The sequence below is a fragment of the Schistocerca americana genome, chromosome 2 (assembly GCF_021461395.2).
Source record: "Schistocerca americana isolate TAMUIC-IGC-003095 chromosome 2, iqSchAmer2.1, whole genome shotgun sequence".
Lineage (NCBI taxonomy): Eukaryota > Metazoa > Arthropoda > Insecta > Orthoptera > Acrididae > Schistocerca > Schistocerca americana.
The window spans coordinates 738,940,171-738,966,152 of record NC_060120.1 but is presented as its reverse complement, the minus strand read 5'-3'; the positions used below and the strand labels follow the sequence as shown (position 1 = coordinate 738,966,152).

Genomic DNA, 25,982 nt, shown 5'->3' with positions numbered 1-25,982 from the left:
TCTCTGTCTAACCATTATATAATTATTTGAAACCTGGTATCTTCAGGCCTCTTCCATGTATACAACCTTCTTTTATGATTCTTGAACCAAGTACTAGCTATGATTAAGTTACGCTCTGTGCAAAATTCTACCAGGCGGCTTACTCTTTCATTCCTTACCTCCATTCCATATTCACCTACTACGTTTTCTTCTCTTCCTTTTCCTACTGTCGAATTCCAGTCACCCACGACTATTAAATTTTCGTCTCCCTTCACTACCTGAATAATTTATTTTATATCTCACCATACATTTCATTAATCTCTTTGTCATCTGCGGAGCTAGTTGGCATATAAACTTATACTACTGGGCTTCGTGTCTATCTTGACCGCAGTTATGCATTCACTGTGCTATTTGTAGTAGCTTACCTGCAATCCTATTTTTTTTTATTCATTATTGAACCTACTCCTCCATTACCCCTGTTTGATTTTGTATTTATAACCCTGTATTCACCTAACCAGAAGTCTTGTTCCTCATGTCACCGAACTTCACTAATTCCCACTATATCTAACTTTAACCTATCCATTTCCCTTTTTAAATTTTCTAACCTACCTGCCCGATTAAGGGATCTGACATTCCACACTCCGATCTATAGAACGCCAGTTTTCTTTCTCCTGATAACGCCATCCTCCTGAGTAGTCCCTGCCCTGAGATCCGAATGGGGGACTATTTTACCTCTGGAATATTTTACGCAAGAGGACACCATCATCATTTAACCATACAGTAAAGCTACATGCCCTTGGGGAAAAATTACGGTTGTAGTTTCCCCTTACTTTCAGCTGTTCGCAGCACCAGCGCAGCAAGGCCATTTTGGTTAGTGTTACAAGACCAGATCGGCCAATCATCCCGACTGTTGCCCCTGCAACGACTGAAAAGGCTACTGTCCCGCTTCAGGAATCACACGTTTGTCTGGCCTCTCAACAGATACCCCCCCGTTTCGGTTGCACCTACAGTGCGGCTATCTGTATTGCTGAAGCATGGAAGCCTCCCCACCAACGGCAAGGTCCATGGTTCATTGGGGGGGGGGGGGGGGGAGGGGGGGGATGCGGTGTATGAAGACTTAATTCTGAATACCTTCCAGCAACACTAGGTGATGACTCTGCAGATAAGTAGAATCATGTGGTTTATGCATGATGGAGCTCCAGCACATTTCAGTCTAGCTGTTCAAGATGCACTACCTGGTACCTGCCACAACATATGGGTAGGTAGAGGAGGAGCAGTTCCATGTCCTGCACTTACCCCCAACTGCAAGCCTTTGAATTATCATTCCTGAGAGCACCTTAAGCAATTGGCAGATTTTCTTTTAGATGCTCTCAGATATGAACTTCGGGGTTTTGAAACGAAATTGTGGCTTGTCAGGCAATGAATTCTTAGAACCAGTACCTCTATAAACTCTTCTACAGTTGCGTGATGTGTATCTAGTGTATCCTTATCAGTATGAACCCACTGTTCCTATTGTATCATTTCTTTTGGATCGTATTCTATGAAAACATCTACCAAATGAGCTTTCAGGTTGTCTAGGACATGGTACATATTAGTGCAGCATACAGTCTTTTTATTCCAAGCAGCACACAGTTTTCTTGATTAGTTCCTTGTAGTCACCTTCCTTGACAAGTGTTTCAGCCAACATCTGTTTGGCATTTTGAAGTGCTGACACAAACTGAGCAGATACCAGCAGCACTCACTGTAATACGCCACCTTGGTCTCAGTTCACAAAATTATGAGATGCCCATTTCACTGCCTTGTTTCTCACAATAGGCTCTGAACATTTCTTTCAGGTTACAAACTATTAGGTATTTCTGCTTATGAAATTTTCACCATCCACTCTTACTGCTAGGTCATAATTTTTGTCGGACCACAACCAATGTAAAGATTCATCTTCAAAGATCTTGAGGATTTTCTATTTGATCTTATCATTGATTCTAGTCTTTTTTCCCCATCCATTTTGCAGGTACTTGTCAAGATGCTGGCCCCCATCTTAAGCTTTCTTGAGTACTTCACCATTCTCGCAGAAACACTTATTTATTTTGCTGTTTGTTGTAAACTCCAGCTGCTAGGACCAGGGTCAATATTCGAACTGTCTTTGAATGATTTGAAGAATGCAATTTAATTTTTAGTTCATTAATTGAGATTTGTAAAAGGTGACTACGATGTAAACATAGTGATATTTCATTTCATAGTTAACATTGTGTATTCACATATCAGTTGATGTTGTATTAACTTTGCGTTAGGATATCTTAACCAAGAACCGTGGATCAGCCACTGATGGGGTGGCTTGCACGCAGCCTCAGTGATACAGTTAGCTGTACAGTAGGTGAAACCACAATGAAGGGGTATCTGTGGAGAGGCCAGACTAACCTGTGGTTCCTGAAAAAGGGCAGCAGCCTTTTCAGTAGCTGCAGTGCCTAGAGTGGCTTGTTGACTGACCAGGCCTTGTAACATCGACTAAAATGGATTTGCTGTGCTAGGTCTGTGAATGGCAGAAAACAAGGGTACTCTGCAGCCATATTTTTTTCCAAGGGCATACAGCTCTACCAATGGTTAAATGATGAATGCATTCTTGCGTGTAAAATATTCTGGACATAAAATAGTCCCCCATTCGGATCTCCAGGATGTCGTCAAGACATACAAAACTGGTGTTCTATGGATGAAAGGATGGAATATTAAATCCCTTAATGGGGTAGGTAGGGTAGAAAAGTGTGGGTGTGTTTTTCCTACAGCTAGAAAAAGGAAGTGCATTCTGAAAGAACCAAGCTCTGTACCTTTGTTTGTGTGCCTATTGACGACACAGTGCTTCTGCCTGTCAGTGAGTTGTCGCCTTGATTCCTATATAATTCATAATTTTCAGCTAGAACTTTCCATACAGTAGAAAACAGACTGGTAGCAGTGAGAGATGAAATAGTGAAGGCAGCAGAAGGTCAAATAGGTAAAAAGACAAGACATAGTAGAAATCTTTGGATAACACAGTAGATATTGAATTTAATTGATGTTGCTTACAGGAAAATTAAAGAAAAGAGAAATAGCTGTATGAATATCAAGAGCTCAGATGGAAAACCAGTCCTAAGCAAAGAAGGGAAAGCTGAAAGGTGTGAGGAGTATATAGAGGATCTGAACTCGGGCACTGTTATAGAAATGGAAGAGGGCATAGTTGAGATGTGATGAGACATATGATACTACGAGAAGAATTTGACAGAGCACAGAAAGACTGATGTTGAAACAAGGCCCCAGGAGTAGACGACATTCCATCAGAACTACTGATAGTCTTAGGAGAGCCAGCCATGACAAAACTCTTCTATCTGGTGTGCAAGCTACACTGAAGCGCCAAAGTAATGCAAACGGGCAGAATATGGAGCTGTGTTCGGCAATGCCTATACAAGACAAGTGTTTGGTGCAGTTGTTAGATCAGTTACTGCTGCTACAATGGCAGGTTATCAAGATTTGAGTGAGTCTGAACGTGGTGTTATAGTCAGCTCACAAGCGGTGGAATACAGCATCTCAGAAGTAGCAGTGAAGTTGGGATTTTCCAGCATGACCATTTCATGAGTGTGCCGTTAATATCAGGAATGTGGTAAAACAACAAATCGACATTGCTGCGGCCGGAGGAAGATCCGCCAAGAATGCAACCAATGACTGAAGAGAATCATTCAACATGACAGAAGTGCAACCCATCTGCAAATGGCTGCTGATTTCGGTACTGGGCCACCAACAAGTGTCAGTGTACAAACCATGTAATGAAGCGCCGTCAATATAAGCTTTTGGAGCTGAAGGCCCACTTGTGTACCCTTGATGACTACAAGACACAAAGCTTTATGCCTCACCTGGGCCCGTCAACACTGACATTGGACTTCTGATAACTGGAAACATGTTTCCTGGTCAGACGAGTCTCATTTCAAATTGTATCGAGCAGATGGACGTGTACGCATATGGTGACAACCTCGTGAATACGTGGACCCTGAATGTCAGCAGGGACTGTTCAAGACTGGTGGAGGCTCTGTAATTGTGTGAAGTGTGTGCAGTTGGAGTAAAATGGGGCCTCTGATATATTTAGATATGACTGACAGATGACACATATGTAAGCATCCTTTCTAATCACGTGCATCCATTCATGTCTATTGTGCGTTCCGACAGACTTGGGCAATTCCACCAGGACAATGCGACACCAACACGTCCAGAATTGTTACAGAGTGGCTCCATGAAAACTATTTTGAGTTTAAACCCTTCCGATGGCCACCAAACTCTCCAGACATGAACATTATTGAGCATACCTGGGATGCTGTGCAACTTGCTATTCAGAAGATATCTCCAACCCCTCATACTCTTCTGGATTTATGGGCAGCTCTGCAGGATTCATGGTGTCAGTTCCTTCCAGCACATCTTCAGACATTAGTAGAGTCCATGCCACGTTATGTTGCAGCACTCCTGCATGCTCGCGGGAGCCGTACACGATATTAGGCAGGTGTAAAAGTTCCTTTGGCTCTTCAGTGTATATGAGATAGGCGACTACCTCACATACTTCAAGAACAGTATAATAATTACAATGATAGCAGGTGCTGACAGATGTGAATGTTACTGAATTATCTGTCTAATAAGTCATAGTTGCAAAATACTAACACGAACTTTTAGAGAAACTGGTAGAAGTTGGCCTTTTTACAGAAACTGGTAGAAGCTGGCCTTGGGGAAAATCAGTGACTTATCTTAGAAGATTGGTTAAGGGAAGGTGACCTGTGTTTATAGCATTTGTAGACTTAGAGAAAGCTTTTGACAATGTTGAGTGGAATACTCTCAAATTCAGAAGGTGGCAGGGATAAAATACAGGGAGCAAAGGGCTATTTACAGTTTGTACAGAAACCAGATTGCAGTTATAATAGTCGAGGGGTATGAAAGGGAAGTAGTGGTTGAGAAGGGAGTGAGACAGAGTTGTAGCCTATCCCAGTTATTATTAGGTCTGTGTATTGAGCAAGCACTGAAGGAAAGAAAAGAAAAATTTGGAGTAGTAATTATAGTCCAGGGAGAAGAAATAAAAACTTTGGGATTTCCCAATGACATTGTAATTCTGTCAGAGGCAGCAAAGGACTTGGAAGAGCAGTTGATCGGAATGGACATTGCCTTGAAAGGAGAATAAAAGATGAACATCAACGAAAGCAAAATGAGAATAATAGAATGCAGTCAAATTAAACCAGGCAACGCTGAGGGAATTGTATTACAAAATGAGACAAAGTAGTAGATGAGTTTTGCTATTTGGGTAGCAAAATAACTGATGATGGTCTAAGTAGGGAGGATATAAAATGTAGACTGGCAATGGCAAGAAAAGCGTTTCGGAAGAAGAGAAATTTGTTAATATAGAGTATAGATTTAATTGTCAGGAGGACCTTTCTGAAAGTATTTGTGTGGAGTGTAGCCATCTATGGAAGTGAAACATGGATATAAACAGTTTAGACAAGAAGAGAATAGAAGCTTTTGAATTGTTGTGCTACAGAAGAATCGTGAAGATAAGATGGGTAGACCACATAACTCATGAGGAGGTGCTGAAAAGAATTGGCAAGAAAAGACATTTGTGACACAACCAGATTAGATCACCAGGGACATCAAGGGTTCACCAATTCTGCATTTCAAGGAAATGTGAGGGAGTAAAAATTGTAGATGGAGATGAAGAGATGCACACAGTAAGCAGATTTAGAAGGATATAAGTTCCAATGTTTATCCGGAGGTGAAAAGGCTTGCTCTGGATTGAGTAGCATGGAGAACTGCATCAAACCAGTATTTGGACTGAAGAAGAAGAAGAAGAAGAAGAAGAAGAAAGAAGAAGAAGAAGAAGAAGACGACGACGACGACAATTAAAAAATTTTAAAGGACATCACATTCACCATTTTCAAGTCTTACTGCTAAAGCTAAAAGAATGAAAAAATGAAGCACAGAATGTATGTACAGTCTGACATGTGCTGAAGCAAAATGTAAGTAATGTATTATTTTCATAATTTTTGTGAGATTCTGCTGTCCACGTGACATGTTTGTGCAGTTCTTTATATACACTTTGTCTTAATTTTTGTATCTTTTATAGTACCAATTGAAAATGACCCAAAGCTGAAAACTGAAGTTGTGAAATAAATAATTTCTACAGTCAGTGGTGAATATAATGTCCTTTAAGAGATTCTACAGGACTGTGAACCCCAGCCATGAGAAATTAAACAACTAAAATGCCCATATCCTTAAATTTCTGATATTGTCTCATCATTTGGGTTCCCTCAACATCAGTGAAGGAACTCACATCAGCAGCTGGTGCTGTAGCCTTGGTGTCAGTCTGCTAATTCATTGAAGATTTAAAGGCAAATGTCCAGGAGATGCTAGTGGAGTAATCACTGTGTAGCAAGCATCAACTAAATCCACGCAATCAGTAGACATTGATTGTTACTCATCCTGAGACTGTCGTTGTTTATGATCAATTTTTGCTTGCATTTGGGGCAAAGTTTCCAGCCAGGCGTGAAAGCAGTATTAGTTAACAGTTTCAACTTGTCAACACGAGAAATGTCAGTTGGCTATGAATTCTCCTTTACATTATGTTTGTTTTCCCCAAATGGATTACACCAGGTACAGAAATTGAAATTTTATCAGAAGCCGGCATTATGCCTAAATTTGGTCACATTCTCTAGAGTCAAGTCCAGATCTGAGTTTTAAAAGTAATTTGTCCAACAATGAAATTTGTTTTGGTGGCTTTAGCTAACTCTTAATATAGTAAAATGATGCAGTCTTAGGACAGCCAGTGCCAACTTGAGCACCGGAGGAAACAAGTACCAGGAAGTTCTTGGTGCATTTCACAAAACGAGAAAGAAAACAAATAAGTTTAGTCATAAAGCTTTCTAAAAGCAAGCTTATAATAAGATAAAAACCAGAGAGCAACTGACAATTCATGGAAAATATGTATTCCTTCAATGGTGGTATAAAAACATTTCGGCAATATTTTAACAATTTAATGATATTGCAAAAAGAGTTTAGTAATTTACAAAACTTTTGGGGTAATTTCAGCCATAAGTTGGCAAGGATTTTCATTTGTTTTATTGCTCGATGTTTTTATGGACGTAGAAGCAGATCTACCTGATTTTTCTTTCTTTTTATTTGTTAATGTCACATATTGGCTTATACATTGTCTCAAAAGCCAAATGAGGTGATGCACTAATTAGCACACTGGACTTGCTTTCAGGAGGACAGTAGTACAAATCTGCATCTGGCCATCCAGGTTTCCCATAATTTCCCTAAGTCAATCCAGGCAAATGCCAGGATGGTTCCTTCGGAAGAGCATGGACAATTTTGTACCCTATCGTTGAAGCATTCTGAGCATGTTCATCTGTAATGACTTCAGTGTCTGAAGAGACATTAAACCTTAATCTTCCTTCCTTGTGTATGGAAAGTAATAACTTTGAGTATGGAAACTAGTATCTTTGAGTGATATTTTCACCCACAAGCAGACATGGGTCTGAAATTAAACTATATACTGCCTAAAGTTTAAAGAATACTCATTTTAGAGTATAAAAAAGATTAAAAAATGTACAACTGGAATTTGATTTCCCAAGAGGTTTTCATCAATTTTGCAGGGGCATATACGAGGTGTGATCAAAAAGTTATGGAAATTTTTTAATTTCACATGCTTTATACATCTGATATTCAATTTTTTAAAAATCTTGATCATACATATGTTCCTGATGTATGTTTGCATTCACAGCTGCTTTGAATATTTAGTTTATTGTTGACAGTCAAAAAGGTTATATGTGCTTTTGAGTGATAGGCAAATTTTTACTTTGAGAAAAGATAGATCAAAGAATTTGCATTAAATTTTGCTTGAAAAATGCAATAAAGTGCTGCAGTGCATTCAAACTGTTGACTGTAGCTTTTGCAAATCTGCTATGAGTAAGACAAAAAAATGTTTCAAAGAGGGATGAGAAGGTGTTTGAAGATGACGACCAATCTGAATGTCCTAGCACATCAATTACTGATGATGATGTGGAGAAGTAAAGAAAGTGAATCTATGAAATCACCACCAGAGGGGGTTGTTAATTAAGTTGGCATGTCCTTTGGCTCAAGCCAGCATTTTTTTGCATGAAATGTGTAGCAGCAAAGTTAGTTCCAAAATTGTATGCTTTGCTCAGGAATCTTGAATAAAGTCGTCAACAATCCAGAACTTCTAAAGAAGAAACACGGGTACATGGGAATGATGTTGAAACCGAGGCACTCCGAGGCAAGTTGCCAGAAAAATCGAGACTGAGAAAACATTGACAAGTTTGATCACATGTGAAGGTTCTTGTCACTAATTTCTTTGATTACAATGGATAATGTATTGTGGGTTCCTGCCTTATGGTCATATGGTCCATAAGGGATTTTACCCGGGAATTATGCATCATTGACATGAAGCAATCTGCAGAAAATGGTTAGAATTGTACCAATCTCTTTCATGGAAATTGCTTCTCGATAGTGCTCCCTCTCACACCTCAATGTTTGTACATGATTTTTTGGGAAAAACAAAACCGTTATGTTGCCTCAGCCCACCGAATTCACCGACATGTCCCACTATGGCTTATTTCTGTTCTTAGGGCTGAAGAAAACTATGAAAGGATGTCATTTTGTCACCACTGATGAGATAAAAACAGGATCACTGAAGCAGCTAACACCATAGCGGAATGTGAGTTCCAGAAGTGCTTTAAAGATTGGAAAAAGCACTGGCACAAGTGTTATATACGTGAGGGGGATTGCTTTGAAGGGCAGAAAGTTGATGTTGATGAATAAATAGAGATCCCTTAGGAAAATCAGAAATTCTCATTACCTTATGATCACCCCTTGTGCTTTGACAGAACAGATGATTATACAAAATCCATCCATAAAATTGTGATTTATGGCTGGTTAAAAATTAGTAATTCAACTTGCATACTAAATTTTCTGCAGTTTTTGAAGTGGTACACCTGTCACCAGATGAAGTAAAAAAACTAATCATTAATATATTCTTATTCAGCACAAAAAATTATTTTGGTATATAAAAACAGGGCTTTTAAGTTAAAATTGCCTTTTATAAAAGTTACCCGAAGATGGCACTTTTGTGTGTGTGTGTGTGTGTGTGTGTGTGTGTGTGTGTGTGTGTGTGTGTGTGTGTATGTGCGCGCGCGCGCGCGTTCGCGCAGAGTTGGCACCCATATCTGTGAGAAGCTGTAGAAGTGACCAAAGGATATACTGAGCTGAAACTTTGTGCGTATCCATCCAAGATATTATGCAACCACCCATAAAATTTTATAAGATTTGGAAATGGTAGACACATAAGCCACTTCTAAAACTGGTTCACTTGTTGTTGAATGACCTGTCACAGATTTCAGACATATTAGTGAAACATCTACTCCATTATTAGCTGATGTGTGATCTGAGCATGTTGTGATTTTTATATGGGTGTGGAAAAGTAACTGGCACTTGCAGAACTTGGTGTGTCGTGTGGGTGTTTTTTTCCCCCCGTGTGTGTATGCTCGTGAGCCTTGCAGTTGTATACATTCTCAATTGTGTTGTGTGGCCTTGATGTGTTTAATTCACCACTCAATAACTCACTGTACTTTTAATGAGCTTAGTGTCTTGGTGTAAATACGAGGGTTATTCCAAAAGTAAGGTCCGATTCGCCGTAACTATTGAAATTTGGCGCCAATGACAAAACACGCATGCGCGCCGACTCCCGGCAAGCCTTGCGCGTCAAACGCCGCCATTCGCTTTGTTACTGTTGCTGACTGCTGAGTGTAGTTCACAGTGTCACTTTACAATGTTTAAGACAATTGATCAGCCCGCCGATTGTGAAGTAAGGGCAGTGATACGGTTTTTGTCTGCAAGAAACAATTCAGCGGCGGAAATCCATCGGCAGATTACTGAAGTGTACGGTCCTAACATAATGAGCGACAGTAAAGTGCGCAAGTGGGTGCGAGCTTTTAATGAAGGACGGGATAATGTGCACGATGAACCACGGTGTGGCCGACCATCAGTGATTTCAGACGATTTGGTCAATGCGGTTGACAAAAAAATTCGTGAAGATCGCCGATTCACTATTACAGACGTAGACATGCATTTTCCGAATGTGAGTAGAACAACTTTGTACAGAATTGTGTCTGAACATTTGAAGTTTCACAAATTGTGTGCCCGTTGGGTTCCCAGACTGCTTACTGAGCCCCAACGAATGAAAAGAATGGCTTTTGCTCTTGATTTTTTGGAGCGATATCATAAGGAAGGTGACAGTCTTTTAGACAATGTTGTCACAGGGGATGAGACATGGGTTTCTCACATCACTCCAGAGTCTAAACGTCAGTCAATGCAATGGCGTCACACGTCATCGCCAGTCAAGGTCAAGGCAAAGCAGACAATCTCAACACGTAAGGTTATGGCGACTGTGTTCTGGGATAGACTTGGAGTATTGTTAGTCGACTTTATGGGGAGAGGAACAACGATTAATAAAGCCGCCTACTGCGCTACCCTGACTAAACTTCGACGTGCAATCCAGAATAAGCGACGTGGTCTTTTGTCGTCTGGAATCTTGTTGTTGCATGACAATGCCAGACCCCACACTGCAAATGAAACGCAAGCTCTGATCAAGAAATTTGGATGGGAACAGATGGACCATCCTCCTTACAGTCCGGACCTGGCGCCAAGTGATTTCCACCTGTTCCGTTACTTAAAGGAGTTTCTCGGCGGCAAGCGCTTCGACACAGATGATGAAGTGAAAGAAGCAGTTAACAGGACTGGTTATCGTCACAGGCGGCCGATTTCTATAACATGGGCATTCAAAAGCTTGTTGAACGATGTGACAAATGTTTAAATAAGTATGGAAGTTATGTAGAAAAATAGATAAAGATGTAAGGAATGTAAATAAAACAATTGTTTTGAAAAAACATTTTAGTTTTGATTTTTTTTTTTTATAACCGGACCTTACTTTTGGAATAACCCTCGTATATTCAAAATAAATCTGGCTGGAGGGGGCTTAGGTGATTTGGATGTGTGGGTTATTTTTGTCATTACTAACTACACAGTGTAAGATACTTATAGAACAGCCAAAATGGTAATTTTGTGTGTTTAGCAGGAACTGTGACTATTCACAAGAAAATATTTTATTGGGGAGACTCTTATTATTATTGAAAAAATTTCTATGCTATGTTGGTAATGGGTAATGGTTTTCCCCGTTAATTGAAGTTCATCATCATCATCAAGATGACTGTGTCTATTCTCTGTAGGTGGTGCATTTGGATGTTTCTCTTATGACCTCTAAGTGCAGCTGTATCCTGAATCACAGTTGTGATTGGGTTTCACATGTGTGCACTCTTTCTATAATGGTGCTGGCAAAAAATAGGTCCACAGTTGTGTGTTTATGAAATAAGGTCACTTTAACCTTTGAATGAGACTGGTGATCTTGATGTTTAAATAAACTGTGAATGTCACACAGAGCCTTGGTCACATGTTATTTTATTCAAACAGATTTGTGACCTACAATGACATACCAGTAGTGTGTGTTGATCTGGAACACCTGTAAAAATATCAAGATGGGTTGACAGGTGTGCTGAATAAGACAAAAAATGTGAATGAATGTATGTGCTGCTTGAAATCAAAAAGGAATTTTATGTCATAAACTCTGTTCACTGAACTTTAAATAGCAAAAGCTTGACCGATTTCGATGGCATGTAAAAATAAGGCCACTTTAATGGCTAGAAATACATTATTTCTACCTGCAGGTATGCTACAGTTACAGTTATTGGTTTCCAGATAAAAAAGGAATGGTTTCATAAGGTAGCACTCCATCATCTGTCACCCCTCTTCTTTTGACAATAATTGCTACACTGTTGTGGCAGTATCACTGCAAGCACCTAGTCAGTGTTATTGTAAATGTGTGCCATCACATAAAGTTATTTTCAAACTTATACCATCTCAAATGAAAGGCAGACAGACACATTGAGCTGCATGCCACTTACATGTCAGTGAGTTACACATTTGCTTTTACATCTACATCTACATTTATACTCCGCAAGCCACCCAACGGTGTGTGGCGGAGGGCACTTTACGTGCTTCTGGCATTACCTCCCTTTTCTGTTCCAGTCGCTCGCGGGAAGAACGACTGTCTGAAAGCCTCAGTGCGCACTCGAATCTCTCTAATTTTACATTCGTGATCTCCTCGGGAGATATATGTCAGGGGAAGCAATATATTCGATACCTCATCCAGAAACGCACCCTCTCGAAACCTGGCGAGCAAGCTACACAGCGATGCAGAGCGCCTCTCTTGTAGAGTCTGCCACTTGAGTTTGTTAAACATCTCCGTAACGGTATCACGGTTACCAAATAACCCTGTGACGAAACGTGTCACTCTTCTTTGGATCTTCCCTATCTCCTCCGTCAACCCGATCTGGTACAGATCCCACACTGATGAGCAATACTCAAGTATAGGTCGAACGAGTGTTTTGTAAGCCACCTCCTTTGTTGATGGACTACATTTTCTAAGGACTCTCCCAATGAATCTCAACCGATGCCCGCCTTACCAACAATTAATTTTAAATGATCATTCCACTTCAAATCGTTCCGCATGCATACTCCCAGATATTTTACAGAAGTAACTGCTCCCAGTGTTTGTTCCGCTATCATATAATCATACAAAAAATGATCCTTCTCTCTATGTATTTGCAATACATTACATTTGTCTATGTTAAGGGTCAGTTGCCACTCCCTGCACCAAGTGCCTATCCGCTGCAGATCTTCCTGCATTTCGCTACAATTTTCTAATGCTGCAACTTCTCTGTATACTACAGCATCATCCGCGAAAAGCCGCATGGAACTTCCGACACCATCTACTAGGTCATTTATATATATTGTGAAAAGCAATGGTCCCATAACACTCCCCTGTGGTATGGCAGAGGTTACTATAATGTCTGTAGACATCTCTCCATTGATAACAACATGCTGTGGTCTGTTTGCTAAAAACTCTTCAATCCAGCCACACAGCTGGTCTGATATTCCGTAGGCTCTTACTTTGTTTATCAGGCGACAGTGCGGAACTGTATCGTACGCCTTCCGGAAGTCAAGGAAAATAGCATCTACCTGGGAGCCTGTATCTAATATTTTCTGGTCTCATGAACAAATAAAGCGAGTTGGGTCTCACACGATCGCTGTTTCCGGAATCCATGTTGATTCCTACAGAGTAGATTCTGGGTTTCCAAAAACGACGTGATACTCGAGCAAAAAATATGTTTATGCTTATGTATGTCATGTTTTACTTCCTTATCTTTATTTTTGCTGATTTTTTTAGTTTAGCTCTAAACTTTAAGTAAAAAGAAATGAAACTAAACATTAATTTCTAGATATGTGTCAACAGAGTTTCTTGTTTTAGATATTTATATGAGGTTAAAATTAATTACTTTATCTTTTGTGTTACATATTCCCTCTTGTCTTTATTTCAGGGCTCAAGAGGTGAGCAGGAAAGACTTCTACGGACATCATCAACTCTTTATGTTGGTAATCTTTCTTTCTACACCACTGAAGAACAAATATATGAGCTATTCTCAAAATGTGGGGATGTGAAAAGAATTATCATGGGTCTTGACAAGTATAAGAAAACACCATGTGGATTTTGTTTCGTTGAGTATCCTTTTGAGTAACAAGTATGAAACATTTGCAAACATTACACAAATTGTTTCATTTATAGTTGTTGAGGAAGTTTGAATGTAATACTGTCTTGATTTCTTTTCTTGTATCAGTCGGAAGTCAAAAAGTACATTTCAGCACAGTATGTGATTGATCACATTGTGTGTCATAATAGTGAGAAAACAAAATAACAGTTGACAAATTTTTGTTTTGAATTCATCAAAATTATAAAATAAAGCGAGAGCCACGTATCATTTTTGCTTTTCTTCAGTCAAGTAACATGTCAGATATTGTACTGTGTGTAAACATAGCTTGATTTCTGTTTCCTTGACGATCTCAGATACTATTGTCGTGTTGATGCTGAGGGTTGTATGAGATACATTAATGGTACACGCCTTGATGACCGTATCATTCGTACCGATTGGGATGCAGGCTTTGTTGAAGGACGTCAGTATGGTAGAGGAAAGACTGGAGGGCAGGTAAGTCAGTGACTGGTACTATAATCTCCTTTTAGTATACTTACCGGTAAGAAGCAGCATAAACTACCACTTTTTCAGGGTGATAATGGATTATATGGGAGAAATAAGTGTAGGATTGTCATTGATGTGCATGATCTATTGTTAAATCTGTTGTTTAAAGATGTCTATTGCTTTTGCTAATTTTAGGTGGCCTGTGATTTTAAAAAAAGAAAGCTTCCTTGTATGTAATGTTTCCAGAATTAGTTATTATCTGAACTTTGTCATTATGTTACGCCAACTGCCAAAGTCTTCCTCATGTCATATCTCATAACCTTTATCTCCTATTTTCTGCTTTAAGTGTGCCCCTCTAAGTCAAGTCTTCTCTCTCTCTCTCTCTCTCTCTCTCTCTCTCTCTCTCTCTCTCTACATGTTGCCATGTGCTGTATCATGTTGTAGTCACCATGAACAGAAACACAGACAATCTGGATGATTCCACAAGATTTCGGGATTGCAGCCGGATCTCATCGACTTCTTTCCACGATATTTCGGCTGACAACCTTACAGCCATCTTCAGGCGAGTGTTTGACACTGGAGATTGCTAGTGCAAGTCGCTCTATTTATACGTAAAAGTGCCGCAGGTGCGCATGCGCAAGTTACCGTAGCATGCGCGCCACCTGTCGATTCCAAGGCCCTCTACAATATTACTATGCGCTCCATAGATGCAGTAATATTGTAGAGGGCCTTGGAATCGACAGGTGGCGCACATGCTACGGTAACTTGCGCATGCGCGCCTGCGGCACTTTTACGTGTAAATAGAGTGACTTGCACTAGCAATCTCCAGTGTCAAACACTCGCCTGAAGATGGCTGTAAGGTTGTCAGCCGAAATATCGTGGAAAGAAGTCGAGGAGATCTGGCTGCAATCCCGAAATCTTGTGGAATATTCAATACGCCGGGAAAACTTCAAGAGTCAAATCTGGATGATATTCACATTGCTTATGGAGCAAGAGGAAAAGTACTGGGGGCATGAGAAGGTGGTATGCTGAACATTTCCAAACAACAGAAAGTGCATTTTTGCTCTTAAAAAGGTAATACAGGATGAGGAAGAATGGAGAGGACTCTGGAAGTTGAAGAAGAACATTTTGGAAAAATTCCTTCAACCATCTACAGAGCATGAGCTCTGTCACTCATCTGCTTGCTTTGAATATCACAAAGGAAAATATTTACATTGTCACTATGTGCAGAAGGTCCAATCTTTAAAAGCAGATTGTCTAAGGTGAGCCAATTTATATGCCTAAGGCAGTGCCAGCATCCCAGCAATGTGACTTTTCCCTACAGGTAATTCCATGTCAATTCAATGCAGCACTTAACCTGACTCATTCAGATTTCTTTCAAATTTGATGCATCCATAATCCAGATAAGAGATGGAAAACTACAAATTTACAGAGGTATGTGACAATTGTGAAGAAAGTTACAGGTCTGCAAAGTTTAGAAATTGTGTGAAATGTACATGTCTGTCTCAACAGAAATGATTGTAATTCTGGTTCTAATCCAGACACAGCAGTGAAACTTGTATCATTGAGAAGCTAGTGAAGAACATTACATTGATATGCAACACGACAAGTTTCTAAAAGTTTTCACTTTCTAGGTCACTGACCTTAACTTTTGACCTTCAGTATCTCAAAATTCTCCACATTCAATTAAAAAAAATGTTTTACTGCTCCAGTATGCTACTATAAAAGGGTGATTATGAAGATGGCACACCAACGGTATCACTCCCAAAAAATTGTCAGCAACAGTACACTATCAAAATGCGGAGAGTAGCACATAAATATGAAACACAAGTTAGTAAAAAATACAATCCACAAGTAATGTTCTACAAAAATATTATGCCTATTGTTGCACTGATATTATAAATCACTTACAGTGTAGCTTCAATAAAAAGGCAATAAAAAGTGGTTGCACCTCATTTCACAAGTCTCCAACTATATTGTTAATATTCATCAATCTGATACAGGCAGAGTGTATGTCCAAGTTTGTGGGTCTGGATCCAGTCTTGTGAGAATTTCACATTTTCAGATAACCCAGTTGTCTGGTTTGGCAGAAAATTCAATAAGTTTGTAAGACATATGCAAGCCACCAATGAGTGTTATACTCACAGGCAACAAATCCATGTATGTCTGCTAACAGTGTTTCATTCACCTAATCAATCATTGACTCTTTCCTGTTCACTAAAGAAGCATAATGTTTATTGGTTTTAGTATACCTTTGTTAATAGAAATTACACTAGGTTTACCTGGAATTGTACTTGTATTCTTGAAACATTGTTTCAATTTGGCAATCTCTTTATCATGATGGGTAGCCAATATATAAGCAAAGACACATAAAGAAATATTCCCTTTGCACCACTGGAGCAAATGTTGTGGTGTCAAAATGAATTACTGGTTTCTTGAGGTTGCTTCAGGCTGGCAATGTGGCTAATCTCATTGCAGTCCCTGCAACCCCATCATAAGGTCCTTTGTCATGTGCTGTAGGGGAGGGGGGGGGGGGAGGAGGCTGTTCTGCTGTAACATCAGTATCTTCCTAATGGAATTCTTTCTGTTTTTATACTGGGCAGCACATCTATTTTAAAAGTAATAAATGTGTTTTGGGATTGGAAAGTGACATACTAAGAAATTGATAAAATTGTGCTGGAAAGAATTGCTGTACACACACTTTATCATGCTGAAGACAGATATTTCCACATATGACATATGGTGTGTTTAAATTGTGTCTGCACCTCTGTAGTAAGCTACAAACGGCTGGATCGTAACCCAAGAATCGTTCCAATGAAATACCTGTACTTCATTCTGAAAGGTCAAGGAATAATTCAGCTACAAGTAGATGAAGAGTAACATGAGAATCATTCCAATGAAATCCCTCAACTTTGTCCAGAATGCTGAAGCAATAATTCTCTACAAAATCACAAATAAGATATTTGCTTACTTTGAGTTCATCCTGCTGGAAGATAAATGAATGTGGTAGGAGCTGCAAGAAGCTTGTTGGAATTGTAGGATTGCATTTTGTTAAAGGCGTAGGCAAGAGTACAGTGCTTTGGCTGCAACTCTCAAAATTTTGAAACTCCACTGTGTACATCTGGATACATGTCTTTGAAATATGTATACAATTCCTAAGATCGTGCAACACTAGCTGCTTCTGATTAAGTAATGTAATTCTGTTTTCTTCCACAGGTACATAGTCTTTTCTTCCTGGTATCATGTGGCTTTATGATCACAGTAAAAATCATGCACATGATGAATGGTTTTTCCACACAATGTCTTAACTGGCTTTGGATTTAGTGTCACTAATATGTACTATGATCTGTTACTAATTGTTTCGGTCAGTCTTCATACCTTGATGTCTAAGAGGAAAATTTTTTTCATGGTTTTTCTTATACTCAAGCTCTTTGGAAGTACTATTAAACTTTGTGTTTTGTCACATATGCAGTCTGTATTGTGAAACTTGTCTTTCAGCTGAGCTATGTTTTGCCTTTCTCGATCCCCCCCCCCCCCCCCCCCCCCCCTCCCTTCCATGCTCTTCTTTTTGCAGTTGTACACATAAGTATTCTCCAACACTGAGGTATCCTTTATTTAAAGAATCCAGTGTCAGATCCAATGCAGGTTCTTCACCACTTAACATTTTTTCTGGAAGTACGTAAAACAGATGAAGCAACACCTGCTGGGGCTTCTGGGTTTTGCGATATTTGCTTTCTGGATTTGCTGCAAATTTTTTCCATGTTGCAGTACATTGGGGCACTCGTTTGCCATCCACTCTTGAATACTCATCAAATTCTTAGTACTTGCGGAACCTTCGTCTTTACACAAATTGCAACAATACGATTTGGACTTGAAATCCATTTTTTACAAACTGCTACTGAACACTACTTTACATCACATGTACACTGCACACAAACTAATGAATATTGATTGAAATAAAAGTTTCTCTGATTGGCTTTTTACAGAAGGAAAAAAGATGTTCACCAGTTTGTCAGAATAATAGTGACTGCTATTGTCTGTTGCTCTGAAAAACCAGACATGTAATTGCTTACTGCATTTTATTATTGTAGTGATGTAGACAAAATAAATTTTTAGATATGATGCCTTTGGTGTGCCGTCTTGATATTTACAATGTTTACAGTAGAATCTTATAACAGTAAAATATTTTTTCCCTCAAAGGCTTTGAAGATGAAGTGTTCTGAGATATTGAAGGTCAAAGATTAAGGTCAGTGACCTTCAGTGCAAAAATTCTTAGAAACTTGTCATGTTTTATTTCAGTGTAAGCCTTTCATCATTAGCTTTTCAGTTATACAAGTTTCTTTGCTGTATCTAGATTAGAACCATAATCAGTCATTTCTGCTGAAACAGATGCATGTAACTTTCATGCAATTTCCTAACTTTGCAGACCTGTAACTTGCTTGACAATTGTCCTATACCTCTGAAAACTGCTAGTTTTCCATCTCTTATATGGATCATTGGATGTGCAAAATTTGAAAGAAATCTGAGATGGTTAAGTTAAAAATGTTACTGTTTTACATTGAATTGACCTAGAATTACCTCTACTTTATCATCTTTATGGATGAGACTATTTTTAAGAAAGGCACAGTATTTAATCCCTACAACTATCACCAGCGGGCAGATGAAAATGACCATTACATTCATTAACATGGTCTCCAGAAAGAGTTTTGGTGAATGTCTGGGCAGTAATTGCTGACAACTTAATTGGACTTCTCAGTGTACCTCCTGAAATAAATGAATGTGATTGTTTAAAACTGTTGCAAGTGAAATTGCTGATAATGTTCAAATATGTTCCTCTTTCAGCAGTGTGCAGTTTTGACACACATAACTTTAAAAAGAAAAACTGTTAAAGTAGACTTTCAGTATTATGGTTTTGAGAACAGTAAGAAGGGATGTGCTCCTATATTTCACAGATGTTCTGAGTGTCGGAAACATTTTTTAATGTCTGATGCATGAATGAAAAGAATAATTACCAGCACAATTTCAAATTAATGTTGGTACATGATTAGGTTTATTGCACAAAAAGCTCTTGAATATGAACAATGGAATGTCCATTCATTCTAATGGACAAAACACAGTATATATAGGAAACGTGGTTTCCTTTGGTAAAAACCAGACTTGGCTGAATTCTGGTTCACTTAAAATCAAAAAATACATTGGAAAAAAAGGCAGTTACAGTTTTTAGATAAATAAGAGAAAGCAAGAATAATGCACCCAAATCATGACATGATGAGACACTTAAGTGCAGGACATTATTACTAGAATAATAGCTACCATGTACCATCTGCCCAACTATTTGCTGACACTTGTCACCTCACACTGAATGATAACAAATTAGCAAAGACTGTTATTCAGCTTTTAAGTGACAGGAAACTGCTATATGTGTAAGAATACTAATTTCTCGAAAGACTACTTAAGAATACCTTGCCAACTGCAAGGTTACAGTAACAACAGATAGAGCCAACCTTGTAGATGATCAAGAAATGGCGGTTTTGAATTCTATAAGAACAATACTCATAAATAAGAGACCTAAATATATGTTCCGCAGCATTAAGGGGGAAAAATGATTAAAACCAAGACAACCACGCGTAAACCTTAGCAGCCCACTACACATGGAAACTAGAATAGTAGAAAGGAAATTGCAACCAAGGTACACTACAGCATTTGAAAACAACAACTAGAATATCTACTGAGAATATGAATTATTGGCACAACTAGTGAAACTGGCTATTTGGTACTGAAGTAGGCATAAAAACTCCGAAATCAGTAAGTTATCAACGAGTTAAGCTATCAGAATGGTTAGAGATGCAATGGCCAGCAGAATTGATGACATAATGTAAAACTAATATCCCAGGGCAAGAAAATTCAAAACTGCCCATTTGATAGCAATGGAAATTTTAAAGCAAATTTATTGCTAACCAACAAGAAACTTTTGTGACCACTCCATGTGACATCCTCTAACCTGGTTTGACCTTACCAGGTTGTTTTTGCCCACCCTGAATATTTGAAGGGGGACAAGAAACATGTAACAAGTGAAACGTTTCATAAAAGAGGATATGGGTAGGCATAAATATACCAGAGGTAAGACCTTATATATGACAATCATATATTGCATATAGTAAGTGAAGTACTTTCCTTGAAAACTGGAGATTTGCCACATCCTCTTGTATTTAAGCACATTTTAGCTTCGCTCAGATATGTTGCATTCATTCTGCTTTGGTTTCATAATGGAAATGGAAATGTCGTGTGGCTAGGGCCTCCCGTCGGGTAGATCGTTCGCCTGGTGCAGGTCTTTTGATTTGACGCCACTTCGGCGACCTGCGCGTCAATGGGGATGAAATGATGATGATTAGGACAACACAACACCCAGTCCCTGAGCGGAGAAAATTTCCGACCCAGCCGGGAATCGAACCCGGGCCCTTAGGATTAACAGTCTGTCACGCTGACCACTCAGCTACCAAAGTTGTTGATGTAATTGACATTTCAGTATTCACTTTTTTATTAACTTTTCATTTGTTTGGTTAAGAACAAGTGTTCTCTATGCAATGTTCCACTTTATTATTCAAAGTTTCTCAAGTCAGCCATACTGTTGGATTCAGAGTTATTCCATTTCATCTGGATTGTCCTAAAATTGATTGAAGAGTGTTTCTTATTACAGAGGTTTGTTGATGTTCTCATGTCATGATACCATAGTTTATTATTCCAGAACTATGGTCCAAACTGTTTTCAGATTTTAGTCAACATCATGTCTCAGTAAAGGATGGTACACATCTGCACATCATGACTGGATTTTAGTACAGGGTTCATTCAATTGTTTAATAAGTAAAGTTGTCCACAACCTGAAGATTGATTTGAGCATTCCACTGTTTTACTAGGTACAGTTCTGTTGGAGTAGTATTCCTTTGCCTTCCGCCGGCCTTTGAACTAACTAACACAGCTAGTTTTAGGGAGGTCTGTAGATTATGGTGAGCTGCAAACCGGGGGTGACTTGGTGTCTTTCATATTAATAAATCATTGTCAAATATTCCAAGTGGCAGTAGAAAAAAGAAAACCTTTGGCCAGCTGGGAATCAAAACCTGGACCTTTGGATTTGTAGTCTCGCATGTGTCTAATGTGTCACACTCTTTATTGTTTTTATAATGAAATAGTTAATGTACTGCAGATGATTATAGAAGACACCCAGTTCAGCTTAACAGCCTAAGGTTATATATGGGCTTTGACATTGTGTCCTTGCCCTGTAATCCATACGTGCCTATCTGCTAAATCAGTGAAGCATAAACTAATAATCAGTTGTAGTTGTTGTTACTTGTGTTGGAAACTGTTCGGTACTAGTGTGAATGAGAGCCAGTGGAAATAGTTAATAGATTTTTCTTGTATGTTGACAAAATTTGTAAGTGTTCTTATACCTTTCTTTCTGCAGGTGCGAGACGAATACCGTACAGATTATGATGGTGGACGTGGTGGTTACGGGAAGATAATACAGCAAAAGACAACCATGTCAACACCAGTACAAGACGTAAATGTTTTTGCACGGTAAAATATGAAATTTCTTGTTCAAGTGTAGGGAACAAAGATAATTTTGTGAGAATTTAGTGATGTGTACTGAGAATGTAAAAGGACTTTCAGCTGCATCACAAAATGATCTAACTGGACCACTGAGTGCTCTTACTGTAAGCAGATTTGCATCAGTATTTTGACTTCTTTGTACAACATAATTTAAATATACATATTTCATTTGTTTTCCTAAAATTATTTCCTTTGTGCTTCCTGTTCATAAATAGTGTAAATAAGAGTTGGCAGGAAATATTGCCAGATTTTCTCATCATTTGTTGTGGAGCTCATATTTGATTCATATAAAAAAATGTGTGTAGTGTCGTAGACTCTGATGCCAGTAATTCAGCTTTATCCAAATAAAAAAACAAATATTGTTACTGTGTACTGTATCTTGTCAAGTCGTGCTTTAAAACACTGTAAAACAGTTATGTTCGGCAAATGTGTTTGTTCGTTTGTGAAAATGAAGCCAGCAATTGCTATATTCTTTAACAAACAAGGTACTGCTTAACAATATAAGGATAAGGATAGATTGCTACTGGCTGTAATAATGACTGAGTTGCAGACAGGTGCAGTGGAAAGATTGTTACACATTTAGCTTTTGTCCAAAACCTTCTTCAGAAAAGGAAATGCACAGTCATTCATTCAAACGTAAGCAAGCACATTCAACGCACACATGACCTCCATCTCTGGCAGCTGGGACCGAACTGGGATACTGATTAAGTTGGTGGAATAGCTGTGCTCCAGGCCCTTATTCAAACCCCTGATCTGGCTCTCCTCATTTAGATTTTCTGCAGTTTGCTTTAAAGGCTTTGTGAGTGCTGAGATAGTTCCATTATTGTTGTTTTCTGTCTGAAGATTTATTTGATTCGGTTGTCCATGTTAGTCTATTCCAGGGGCGGGCAGGAATCCTCCATGTGTGCGGTGCACTTGCTCGTGTGCAGTTAACAGGTGTTCTGCGTGCACACAGGGGCAAGCTGAGCATCTGCTTCTCTCCCCTCCCCACCATACTGTCTCTCCACTCCTTCCTCTGTAATGCGTTTTGTTTCCTAGCTTGCTTTATTGAATGAAGGAATAAGATTAGTAGGAGTGCTTGAAAGAAATCATGTTTGAAAGAGTACCTATTACGTATGATACGTTTTATTTAATTATCACTGGGGGGGGGGGTTACAATACGTTTAATGTCTGGAATAAAATTTCTACATATAGACAAACGCAAACAGTTCCGTAAATTTTCATCACTGATGTTTGCTCTTAACCGAGACTTATTAATTTTCATAACAGAAAAAAATCTTTCACAAGTGTATGTCAAGCCAAACATTGACATTATCTTCGCGGCCTCACAATGGAGACGAGGAAACTTGGCTCTCAGACGAGAATTATGCTGTAGACCTATTAATTCCATTTGCAAATTGGGATGAATATCATCTACAGAAACAGCAAATGGTCTCGAGAACCATTCAAAAGCTTGGGATAAATATGATATATCCCCAAATCGCTTGAGAAATTCCTCTTTTATTGCACTAAGTACGGAAACATATTCTTTGCAATTCTGTTCTTGCACGGTAGACAGAGTAGGGAAATGCACTGCATTCCCTGAAGAGAGATGTCGTTCCCACAGCTGAAGCTTGCTAGTGAAAGCTTGCATCTTTTCAGCCATTTCACAAATTAGCTGAGTTTCTTCTTGCAAACTTGTGTTCAATGCATTCATGTGTCCGGTAATGTCCACTAAAAATGCAAGGTCGATAACCCACTCTGGATCTTCTAACTTAGGATCGTACCTTCCTTTGTCCTTTAAAAACTGATTTATTGGTATTCTCAGCTCAAAATATCTTTTGAGTACAATACCACGGCTAAGCCAGCGGCCTTAACTGTGGTGTGGTATGTCACTGTACTCTTCCCCATGGGATCTCAAATAATTAACTGCCCAAATAACGACTTGTGTGATGTCCCCCAGTTTTGCTGCTTTTGCACAGAGTACTTCTTGGTGCAAAATGCAGTGGATATTCTACAATGATTCTTCTGCACGCTGTAGCTTTTTTCTTAGTAATCCAACAAATCCCATTTGTTCCCCCTTCATTGCAGGTGCTCCGTCTGTTGTCACTGACACCAATCGTTCCCAGTTTAAGCCAGCTGAATCGACAGCTTCTTCAACGACTTTTAGGACGTCCACTTGATCTTGTTTAATGTACTCAAGTCTGGGTTTTACTCTCCACACTTCGTTTCATCACCAAATTGACAATAATTCAGTGGAGCCATTTTACATATGTCTATTAAAAGTATTTATTGCAATTGTAAACAATATTATGAAAAGGATAGATAGCCACTCACCCTATAGATGACACATTGAGTTGCAGATGGGTAGAAGGAAAAGACTTTACACATTAAGCATTTGGTCAAAGCTTTCTTCCGATTAAGTCCCATAGTGCTCAGAGCCATTTGAACCATTTTGAACCTTCTTCCGAAAGGAAAACACCTGCAGAAGCAAGTACACCTCATGCACAAGACTGCTATCTCCGGCTGCTCCGGAGCAGTTGGAGATAGCAATCATGGGTTCCTTCACTTGCTGCATTAAATCCTGAGATTGCCACAGCCACAGAGCCCCATGACTTCCATTACTTCCTCAGTACCGCCTTTCCCACAAGTGTGTACTTAAAATTGAGAAAGAGTGATAGCTCAAAAGCTGTTAAATTTCTTTGCTGTTACATATCTGTGAACTGCAAGTCTGTTAGCTACAGGTGAGTGGTTTCATATTTTTATTATTGTAATAGTTTGCCTAGCAACATGAAGAGTAGGTTCTCCATAGCCAAGCTCCTGCTTGGATGTCCTCCCATCTTCTATTGTGTGTGTGTGTGTGTGTGTGTGTGTGTGTGTGTGAGAGAGAGAGAGAGAGAGAGAGAGAGAGAGAGAGAGAGAGAGAGAGAGAGACTAGTAGTCTGTGTGCTGACTCACCACACTGTCCAGATCAATTTGATGCACACAGAGAATGCTAGTTAACCTGCCAGTCAGAACATCAGTAGCATTTGAACGAACAGTGCATTGTGCACATTCCATCTGTCGTGCATTCTTTCTCAGACAGTTTCACAGAAACTTACTTTGTTAAAAAGCTTTTGTTATTTATAATCTTACATGTCAGCTTCATGGAAATTGTCTATATTTTCATTAATGGTCAAAGTTTTATGATACTTCCAAATTAAGTAAACCACAGGATAAAATTTGAATAGTTTGGAATAAAAATTGGAATCGCTACGGGTATGCATTTGGTGCATTTTACATCATACATTGCTGTGTATGAAATTTAGCTAACATATTGCATTTTTCTTTAGACTTGGGAAGAAGTCCATCTGTCTCCAGTCTTGAGAAAATAGGTTTTACGTATCTCATTTTCACCTGAGTGCACAATGATAAGGCTATATTGAATTATTCTTAACATCCATTGTCTTTCATAAATGGTTTGAGATACTGAAATTAGTTTGTGACAATTGCTAACACACAAAGAGGAGAGTATTTTGATATATGGTTAATATTCAAAACCTCCATATTAAATTGCAGTAGAAGTAACTTTTTTGCTGTTTTGTAAGCTATCGACCTTTGTTGAACTCGCTTGCTTGCCTGTTTACTATTAGACTGACTATGGTCAAGATCCCGTCATAGGACAACAGTATTAACATGTTTTGGAGTTAAGTTGTACAAACTGTATTTTGGTTAAAGAAGCCAAATTTTACTTGGAAACAAAAGAAAAGTAACTCTCAACTCAGCGCTGATAATACTGCACAGAAAGAAGAAAAGGTTACAATGTAGGACGAACATAAATCACCAATTCTGTCACAATTTCTGTGGAATCCTATAACCTAGGTGTGTTGAATAAATACTAGCTGGAATGGAAACATAACAAGGGTTTTTGCCCTACATTTCAGTGATATGAGAGACATGAAAAAATTCACAGAAAGAACTACTCTGATCTTTAGCTTAAGAATAGTAATTCACATTTGGACAACCTTAACTATTTTGTAAATTTAAAGCTGTTAACCACTGATGGCTTGTGGAACCCAGTGGACTACTTGTCCAGATGGAAATAGATTATAAGTATCTTTGATGAACAAAAAGACATTTGAAGTGAAAAAGATCAGTCCCCCACTTTGTACTAGGATAGTAACAGAAAGTTGGTACACTATTTGCTGTGACTCTTTTTTTCCTCCTTTTTTCCCTCATATTTCAGAGATCATAGAGTTAGAAAGAAAACCCTGTAGTAAGTTCCAG

The 25,982-nt window shown here is 38.9% G+C and overlaps 1 protein-coding gene across 1 annotated transcript in view; it reads left to right on the top strand.

The window, feature by feature from the left end:
* Positions 1-21,920, top strand: part of LOC124595333 (nuclear cap-binding protein subunit 2) — a 41,925-nt gene extending 20,005 nt beyond the window's left edge. The window contains exons 2-4 of the mRNA XM_047134039.1: positions 13,479-13,660; positions 14,003-14,141; positions 21,592-21,920. Coding sequence (XP_046989995.1) covers positions 13,479-13,660; positions 14,003-14,141; positions 21,592-21,708 — 438 coding nt within the window. The 3' untranslated portion in view covers positions 21,709-21,920. The remainder of the gene's footprint in view (positions 1-13,478; positions 13,661-14,002; positions 14,142-21,591) is intronic.
* The last annotated feature ends 4,062 nt before the right edge of the window (positions 21,921-25,982 follow it).